Source organism: Dermacentor andersoni, chromosome 1 (genome assembly GCF_023375885.2).
Source record: "Dermacentor andersoni chromosome 1, qqDerAnde1_hic_scaffold, whole genome shotgun sequence".
NCBI classification, from domain to species: domain Eukaryota; kingdom Metazoa; phylum Arthropoda; class Arachnida; order Ixodida; family Ixodidae; genus Dermacentor; species Dermacentor andersoni.
Window position 1 is genome coordinate 67,265,987 of NC_092814.1, and position 10,102 is coordinate 67,276,088.

Sequence of the window (10,102 nt, forward strand, 5' to 3'; positions counted from 1 at the left end):
AATGCACTTAAGACAACTCACAGCGTGGATCACATTTAACACACTGGAATGTAAAGTCGTCTCACATAGATAGACTAAACACAGAGCGTTGGGTTACGGTAACAGCCAGCAATATGGAAGAGATCGTCCATCCTAACATGACCTCAGTTTGCACGAAATGCAATGCTGCGCAGTGTTGATTTCTCAACGGGCTGAGCAGTATACACTTGTTCGAACGTTTTAATAACTTAAGCTGTTGGGAAATCGACAGCAATAATTTAGTCCTCGCGTACCATATTTGTAGATTGAAGAAAGCATTCGAAAAAATTGATCGCCAGCTGTTATTATATATTGTCAGGATTGGGGGCTCAATCCCATCGCGCGTAATCAGTTATCAAGATTGGAGTCGGGCATGAATTAGAAGGTAGCTGGCCCATGCCGTCGTCCAACTTATCCACGCTGAGGACGTTGTTGAAGGGAAGGACTGCTTCTCATCGAGAACGAGGAATATGGGTTTATTTACAGTATCTACATCAGTCTAGCATAACTGCGAGAGAGAGTACCTTAGTCTAACATGACTGCTTGAGAAAGACCACTGAGCAGCCGCACAACAGTGGTTTATAAACACTCGGTCCCCCCCTCGATCCCAAGGTGACGGAAACGTTCGTCCGGTCATCGTAAACAAGTCGCCTCTCTGCGGGACGGCTTACACACACACACTTCCTTGCGCGAGGTTCACGGTCCGGAGCCGACGTCAGACGGACTTCGCAGAACTCGGGGCTTGTGTCAGGAAAGGTGCCTTTTATTCCCCGAGCTGACCCCCGCAGCGCGGCCGGGTGCCCATTGTCTTGCGTCTTGGACGGCGTGTGGGAAGGAGCCTCGAACTACGTTCCCGCGAGCACTCCTCCGCTCGCGGCAGACCAGGGCGGCGGTGGCGGGCTCAGTAACAATAGTTGGTCCGCTGATCGCATTCAGTCACAACGGCGACGAGGCTAGAGCGTAACGGTGGCGTCCCAAGAAAGTTGACGCCGCTGTCGCAACTGGCTGGCGAAACTTGCACCTCAGCTGGGCCGTTCTTAACAGCGCCCCCACGTTCTTAACAATATTTTGCATAGCTTTGGATTTAGAGGCCCCTACCTGTCATTTTTCTTTAACTACCTAAACGAACGCATGCAATGTGCAAAAAGAAATCGTAAGTTTAGTAAAAGATATCTATTAAATGTGGAGCGCCCAAGGTACTCTATTAGAGCCATTTTTATTTACTATTTTCAATAACGATCTTGCCAGACTACCAGTTACGCGTAAATTAAAAATCTATCCCTACACAGACGATACAGCTCTTGCATGATCGACGAAAAACTGCAACGAAGGAGCTCGTGTTATGCAAGACGATATAACATGCTTGTTAGATTGGTTCGCTCAAAACGGGATCTTTATTAATAAATCTAAGACAAATATGCTACGTTTTCACAATTCTGATAAGACACACATGGTGACATATATTCGAGTTATTTACGTGAAAGTGCTTGTCAAAATTTTGCATGCAATCCTATTGATCCCGTTAATAATGTGAAATATTTGGGTCTACGGTTTCGGTCATACCCCCGTCACCATGGCATCAACACACAGAACAAATTTCAAAGCGTTTAAGATTACTGTGTGCACACTTACACAGGTTGCTTATTTTATGTGATATTAGTGTCAGAAAGTTTGTATCTAGGGCCTTAGGCGAATCGATCATCAGATATGACTTAACAATTTATGGATCAGCATCTCCTTATAAATTTAACACAATAAATTCAATTTTAAACAGAATAGCAACCCACCTTCTCGTATATGGAATGTAGCATCATGGAAAGACCAGTGATAAAATAGCGGACCACTTTCAAATGCTTGATGTCCTTAGACAATTCATCTTTGACGTCATACTAAAAAAAAATTCTGACCAATTTAAAACAGCTAATGCAAAAACTCGCTGTCTATGGCACGCAGGTAAATATGCGGTCCCGCGGATTGACACCAATTTCAGGAAAAGAATTCGCGTCTTTGTCACCCCTTTCGATTATACTAAAATATAAGGGGAATTGTCTCATACTTCAATGACTGCAATTTAAAGAATTCTGAGGTCTTGAGTATACTAACCTTAACGTAATAATTGCGCATAATATGTCAGCATACAAGGTGTATTGTCTTCATTGTACCGTAAGAGTTTTTGGGCCTCGTGTGAATATATTCGTTTTTTCTTTGTATAATGTCACAAGCACCATTTATATCGATTGCAGTAATTAACACGTTTGTGGCATACGTGTTCCTTACCTAGTTTGCTACAAACGTCTTATAACAAATGTATGTTGTAATCAGTTTCGAATAGCCTGTGCAAAGTGTTTCTTTGCCCGACTGCGCTGTCATGCACAGAAGCCGTATGTGAAATGCACATATCTGTTTCCTGAAAGTGAATCTATTTCTAAGAAAAAGAAAGATGTTACAGGTGGGACCGGTGTCATGAGAAGAAGATCTCAAAGTAAATTCGAAGCTCCGACACATGTTGCGTCACATGGAGGCAAATGCTGTGAAGGCGAATCTCGCAGGATGACAAATAGAGCGTTTACACAAACCCGACTGAAGCGGGTCGGCTTGTCGGGCTGAAATCGACCTGTCGATTTCACGTAAATACTAGCCGGTCGGGCTAGTCGGGCAGCGTGGAGTCGGGCTGAGTCAGCCGGACTGGATGGGGTATAGGTTGACCTAAAGTCCCAAGGTTTTCTGCTTGTAAAAGCGAAAAAAAAAAAATATCTGGGGACTTTAGGTTGATCCAGCCCGGCCTGTTTGCAGCGTGCTCGTAAACGTGGACGAGTCGGGCCAGCTGCAGCGCTGAGACTTGCGCGGAATCACTGCTACATCGCGATGAATGCACCGGCAGCGGGAATGGTATCAGGACAAGGCATAGACAAGCACTGTGCAGTGCCACCTAATCGCAACGATAAGACTCAAGAAGCAGAGCTGTTGCAGACGGCTGCGGGAAGTGCAAGCCCAGTTCACGAACGCGTTGGCGTCCCCGAGTCAACGTTGCGTGCCTTCTTTATCAAGACTCTTCCGAAGCGAGTTCATTTGAACGCGGTCACGACGGGCTCGGTCAGCTCGACTTCTGACTCGACCCGCTCTCGTCGGGCTCATGCAAACGTAGCCAAAGAAATCGAGGAAAAGCTACGCTCCGCGCGGTGAACGATGGAGCGGGAAATTACGAGCGTAACGTTAAAACTGTATTCACGTGACAGAACATCACCTCGGTGCCGCCGAATCACGCTGCAGACAAGGACGCCGCAGACGAGCTGCTAGCTTCGCTATTTGTTGCAGATCACACACGTCACGCTCGTATACGCACTGAATCAGCGATCCTCTTCATCCTGTGAATCCAACTTAAATCGGTTGTCCCGCGGAACTTAAAAAAAATTAAATTATGCGGTTTTACGTGCCAAAACCACTTTCTGATTATGAGGCACGCCGTAGTGGGGGACTCCGGAAATTTTGACCACCTGGGGTTCTTTAACGTGCACCTAAATCTAAGTACACGGGTGTTTTTGCATTTCGCCCCCATCGAAATGCGGCCGCCGTGGCCGGGATTCGATCCCGCGACCTCGTGCTCAGCAGCCTAACACCATAGCCACTGAGCAACCACGGCGGGTACACGGAACTTGAGCCAAGAATTAAATATATGCAAGTATATGCAAATATATACAAATAGGTGGACAGAACCAAGGTAATGTAGTTGGCCGGTGCTTGGAGATACTCAGACTATATGTATGATTTCGCCTAATAATATCATTAGTCTTAATTAATAAACCTCAAATATTATCATTAGGTCAAACGTGTTAATGAGAAAATTGTAAAGCAACATGAAAAACTCTCTCGAGAGCTTTCTGTTGCTCAGTACGTTCTACATAAAACAGTTTTTTCCAAGCATGAGAAAAGCCCGCGAATACACGCAAAGTGCTGCGAGTGGCCAGTTGTACGGCAATTTGTGTATTCGCGGTATTCTCTTACGCTTGGAAAAACACTTTTATGTACCACGTATTCAGCAATAAAAATCTGCATCGAAAGTTTTTTATGTTGCTCTACAATTTTCTCATTGGCACTTTTCATCTAACTAATATATTTGTGAAGCTCAGTAATTAATTAAGACCACTCATGTAATTAGGTGGAATGCAAAAAGTAAGCTGAGTATCTCCGAGCCACGACAAATAACTTTATCTGGGTTCTGTCCCGCTACGCGCCATTTGCATATTTTTAAGGTTTGGCTCAAATTACGTGGGACAACCGGTATACTCTGTTTCATATAAGGCAGTGCTAAAGCGCCTCTGTGGGTATAGACGTCTCACTCCGTGCGTTTCGCACTGCAGTTGTTTTTCAACTGCCACGTGTGGTTGTAAGGTTACTGAAAATCGTGTGTTATTTGTGTACCTTTGTTCTTCCGGTACGCGACGTATGCTCCGGTGGCCAGAGCAAGCGGTGCACGGTGTTCGCTCGTCGTAAGAACATGCCATTTCAACTCCTTCGGTGGTAAATCGGTTCAGCTCTGCGACACCTTCCGTGCTAGTTACGTCATAAATTGCGACATAAAAATGTGAGACGTAATTTTACATTGAACTACATGGCATGTATATATATATATATATATATATATATATATATCATACGTGACGCCCTATTTCTTGGTCGCGAATGCAAGCAGTGAGACAAGTCTCTCAAGCATTCGTAGCGTTGCCTGTCATGTATGAGACCTGAGTATGAGCGACCGCAGGACGGCGGTACGGATTAGAGAGCAGACGAGTGCAGCTGACATTCTAGTTGAGATTAAAAGGAATTAGTCGCTCCTCGTGAGGGTCGCTCCTCGTGAGGGGCCATTCTAGGACTCGGGCCTGCCAGATCATAACTGAGCAGAGTCTCAATAAAGTTGTTACCACAAAAAAAAAAAAAAAATTAGTGGAGTTGGGCAGGCCAAGTAATACGCAGAGCAGAAAGCCGGTGGCCTGCTAGAGTAGTTGAATGGCCGCCAAGGTTAGGTAGACGCAGTCGAGGGTGGCGGAGGATTAGGTGGTGTGATGAAATTAGAAAGTTTTCAGGCGTATAATATAGTCGGCTGATGCAAGACAGGGGTAAGCTGACGACAGTCAAAGCTCCCAAACGAAAAGCAAATAGCTTCACCTCCGCCGCGGGTCGGCCCGAAGATAGTGCAATATCGGGCCGACCCGCGGCGGACGTGAAGCAGGCGTTAAGCACCCCCCCATACGTGGGCCGATCCCGAAGGAAGTGAAATGCCGTGCCGACACGCGGCAAAGGTGAAGCAGGCGTTGAGCACTCCCCATACGTGGGCCCATCCCGAAGATGCCGAAGGGCGCGTTATAGATTCCCGAGCCCACAGGGGTATGTGCCATTGAGTTTGGATCCTCTCTGCCCTATCACCAGGATCGGCCCACATGATGAATTTTTCTGTTGATGGACGCCGAAAAAACTACGGAAAGTTAGTGACATACAGATCTCGCTGTAGAAAGATCTTGGGACCGTGGCATCGTGAGTGTGTGACACGCAAAGCTACAAAAGCACTGCTGCGTTTCTTGGAATGCACTAGCCTATATGACAGAGCCGCGTGTGCCTTTCTTTCTGCGTCGCAGTCTTCCACGCTGTGCTTGTTTTGCTATATGCCTTCTTGTGATGAACTGAATTATGAACGATTCATTGCGTGTGTGTGTGTGCGTGTGTGCGACGAAGGGTTCTTCAATATCTGTTCGTGTCATAATAAAAAAGAATGGGTCAAAATGGGAGTAACAGAGCCCGAGGTCATGGCATCTCATTTGTCAAGACTCCGTTCTCTTAATTGTTGCCGACTGCCCATAAACTTGCTGCTCTATAGCCTATAAGGTCTCGTCATTGCAGGCAAAGTAGTGACATTGCAGTTGTCCGCTCTTCTGCATTATATCATATGCATGGCACTTGGGCACAGAACTACCACGAATCATCAATGAGGTCAGTTCGTGAGACACGCCGCTGGAATAATGCACTATAGAATAATGCATGCACCTCAACATAATTGCCAGCGCCTCGCCTGCGAAAGGAAATAGCAGCCCATATGGAGACAATGCAAAATTAAAATTTTATGTTCAATCAGCACTTGCCCTATATCAACTAATCTTTATGAGCGCGAAGGCCAGTTAACACTTACTACGTTTATTTGACCGCATTTTTTGTCTATTGTACCCTATTGAAAGCAACAGTCCGCAAGTGCTCAAGGAAGCTTAGGTAACGAGCTTTGAACGCGTCGCCAGAACTGCAGTGCTAGCGCGAAACGGTTGCTTGTGTAGCAGTAATTTTGTCTATACAACTCAGGCAGCGTGTCAAAACACTTGATTGACCAGCAGTCGTGTGTTGTAACGCAGAGAGGCAGCGACATGGGGAGCAGCCCGGGCACCCGTGCCTGCTACGCGGCGGCCGGCATCTTCACACTGTCGGGCTTCCTGCTGTCGGGCGCCAGCGTTGCCATCGTCATGATGATCGTGCGCGACGACAAGCTGGACGAGCAGCTCTGGACCGCCGCTGTGCTCGTGGTGGGCGTCAGCTTCGGCGTGCTCTGCCTCGGCATCCTGGTGTGCGCCTGCGCCATGTGCAAGCGCATGGCCGCCAGCCAGGCGGCGTTGGACAAGGCCGAGGCCGTGCGCGAGCAGGGTGCCAAGCGCCGGTTGTCGCCAGCCACCTTCCCGGCCGGACACGTGGCCGCCGTGCGCGTCTGGAGCACCGCTGGTTCGCTGGACCCTCTGCTGCCCGGCCAGGTCGCGGCCGCCGAGAGCCCCTCCGAGGCCGAGGACGACGAGCAGCCCCGCGAGGATGCCGCCTAGGCTACGCTGCCGCAGACGTGTAACCTGCAGGGCTCGAGACCCGCTGGGGGCGACGGCAAACCGTTCCCGACAGGCCAAAAAAACAGTCCGTGTGTCTTAACTGAAAAGCGCGAATCGGCATTTTCTTATGTGCTGCTTCAGCGTGCACGACGCTGCCTCCCCGCGCCGTCACAGGCTTCGAATAGCGGTGGTTCGAGATACGGTTGCCATGACCTTCAGCGTTGAAACCACTGATCTAGGCTCTTTTTAAAAAGGGGAACTCAATAGGTACCTAAGGGGTCTGCGGATCTTCAATTTTATGTGTGAGGGGGCCTTCTGTACCAGTATCCCTCACTAAAACTTGAACACGGTTTTGAATGTTTTCCGAGAAAAGAAGAAAAAAAAGAAGAACGATTGTGAGGGCTTCTAATGTTCATTTATTTGTGCTTGCTCACGTGTTATGAGCACAGCACCCGGTTCTTGGCCCAAAAAGAGCAGCTTCGCAGTATCAGTCAGCAGTTCAACTCCCGGAAGCCCGATAGTTCAAGGGGGAAACAGAGAGTCACCCCGGGCATCATTGAACAGCAGGCGAAGGTCTGACTGCAGTCACCCAGTTCGCATTTACACTCATACATTGCCAAGCTGAACGCGCTCTGCTTCCCGCACTAAATTCATCAGCGGTCGTAGCGCATCGCAAAGTCCCATAGCTGACGCGTTTTACAGTTTCAAGGTATCCAAAATAGCTGAGCAGTAAGTGTAAGGCTCGATATATGAAGGTTTGGAGATTCGAAAATTCCATGCATGGCTGCAAAATTCATACTTTAACGTTGGTAATAACACGTGCAAGCGCTAATTAAAACTGTAACCTCCATTGATAAACGCGATTCTCTGAAGTGGCCATTGAAACGTTCAGATCAGGGCATCGTGTTTAGCACTCTTCTGGGACTATCAAGAATACGAGTGCGTGCCAGTGAACAAAAGCACGCTACTTCTGCAAGTGCTGTCGTGTGTACTTAGTCTGTGTGACTGCGATGGAGCGTGTGAGCACGACCCTTACGCAGCTGCCACAACTGGGTTAGAATTTTTCTGACAAAACACGATCATTTCCACAGTTCGATTATTATTGCCAGACAGAAATTTCCGATTTGCATTGAAGTTCGCAATAGAAAAACAGGAATGCCAACTGCATTAATCTCGCAGTGTCCCAGTGATAGCTAAGCACCAGAACTTTAACGGTCGCTATTGCCTTCGTGTACTCGTCGTCTTGACATAGAACAAGTGAAGTCAGTGGTGACTGCTGTGGAACAAGGAGAGCCTTCTCGAATGTTGTCATTTCTAACAATGCAAAGCAGAGCCATGGAAATTTACGGCGGTGCCAAATGATGCCACAAGTGAGGCGATAATAGGATGGGAAACATATCATCACCTACCTCCAACACTAGTCCTCCATGGGTAGGACATGATGCCACTTGCTGAGCACACGGGAATCGTCGGGCTGCGCACATACACTTTAGTTGTCACACATAGAGCGAGGCCACTTTGAGACGAACGTGACACGCACTGTACAGGCTGATATCACCCACCCCATCATCAACGTCAAATGGTTGTGGCTAAAACGAGCCTAACATAACTTTCCTCATCACTTCGAAAGCGAGATCGTGTGTCATGCATGCATTGTGGTAAAGCATTTATATTCTTACGCACTATAACTGCCGCGTGAAAAAAAGTTTTCAAGGTAACAGTGTTTTGGCCCAGCAAGCTCTTTTTTTTTTCCACAAGGCTTGTATACGTAGAGATGAACCTCGTTGGTTCATGAATAATTATACTTGCAAGAACCAAAATCTTAATGAAACAACCTATCTTTGCACTATGAAAGAGGGGGAACTTTACCGTTCGAACCTTATCGTTGCTTTTTTTTATCGTGACAAACAAATATTGGAAATAAAACTGCCCACAAGGTCACTGCAAATTGCCGACAGAACTGATACTTTTGGTAGCCAATATAGCGCAGCGATTGTTTACGTAAAGAATCTCGACACATTTAAACGTGGAACTATCCCTGCTATCAATTTTTTTTTCTATAATGGTTTCCTGAAAGCAGCTCAACAACTTACCTTGTGAAAGAACAAAACGATAGCAAGCTTAAAATATTGTTCCAGAGTCGGCATTTCAAAGGTATATATGTATCGCACTAGACGTATTTTTTCCATGTTTACATATCAACTCTTTTACTTTGTTCCTAAAAAAAAGAAGCTATACTGAAGTTGTGCCACAGAAGTTAACAGCTTAAGATCTCACAGAAATTCCGTCTGTGATTCCATTCTCCGCTGCTCATTCGCTGCTACCTGACAGAAAGAAGTACCTATTTCTAATTAAGTTCTTTGCGCGATGTCTTAGATCCTGCTGTGATTGCGAATGTGTGTGTGTGCGCGCGTTTGTGCGGCGTTCCGCCCTGACCATATAGAACAAAAACAAAAAACCTTTTCAGAGTAAAATATGTAAACATCGCGTCCAACGATGGGATGCTTGAATCTTGGATATTTACAGGAACGTCAGCAAACAAGAATCAGTCGATCATGAAGTGTTACGAAGCAAAACTGTGCCAAGTATCAGCTCTCTTACTGGTTGATGTTTCACGTGCCGTCTTCTTTCTTTCCTGTCACTCTATGAAGCGTCAAATAAAATTGCAGCTTACATTATACTACCTTTTGCACGTGTCCTTTTCTGACGCTGCTGCAGAGTGCACTGACGCAACGCAAGCGCCAAGATGTGAGGGCAATATAGAGCGCCGTACACTGACATATGTCTCCTCTGACGCCGCAATCGTTAAGCCACCACAGGCTTTCTAGTGACACTTCATTCACCAGCGCATCTGTGCCTCGGATTCCTATTGGCGGCCCATTCCGGTCGTACATGGCTTTGTCGCTTTGTCTGTGCATGCGATTTGATTTAGAACTGTGCAAGCCTACTGCCCTTGCACAGTCTTTCTCACGCCAGTATCGAGTTCTAACAGTGTGGTATGACCGCCACTGGCATCTACACGCCTCCACTGCTTAAGCAGATGAATATAGGTTACAAGCAAACAATTGCACCCTCACAGTTTCTGTTTGCTGTCCCACAGCCACACAATCTCAGTCATCACGTAGACTGCAAGGAAGACAACATCGAAGTCTGCAACGATTCAGGTTAATTTGCATTCAAATGAGCAGACCTCACACAGAAGAGTCATGCGTACAATGGGGAGCTGCGGGATAAAG

At 46.9% G+C, this 10,102-nt stretch overlaps 1 protein-coding gene across 3 annotated transcripts in view; it reads left to right on the forward strand.

The window, feature by feature from the left end:
* Positions 1–9,546, forward strand: part of LOC126545429 (uncharacterized) — a 290,910-nt gene extending 281,364 nt beyond the window's left edge. For all 3 annotated transcript variants that reach the window (XM_055061578.2, XM_050193305.2, XM_050193306.2), the window contains one exon: positions 6,411–9,546. In XM_055061578.2, coding sequence (XP_054917553.1) covers positions 6,411–6,866 — 456 coding nt within the window. In that variant the 3' untranslated portion in view covers positions 6,867–9,546. The remainder of the gene's footprint in view (positions 1–6,410) is intronic.
* Positions 9,547–10,102: the final 556 nt, after the last annotated feature.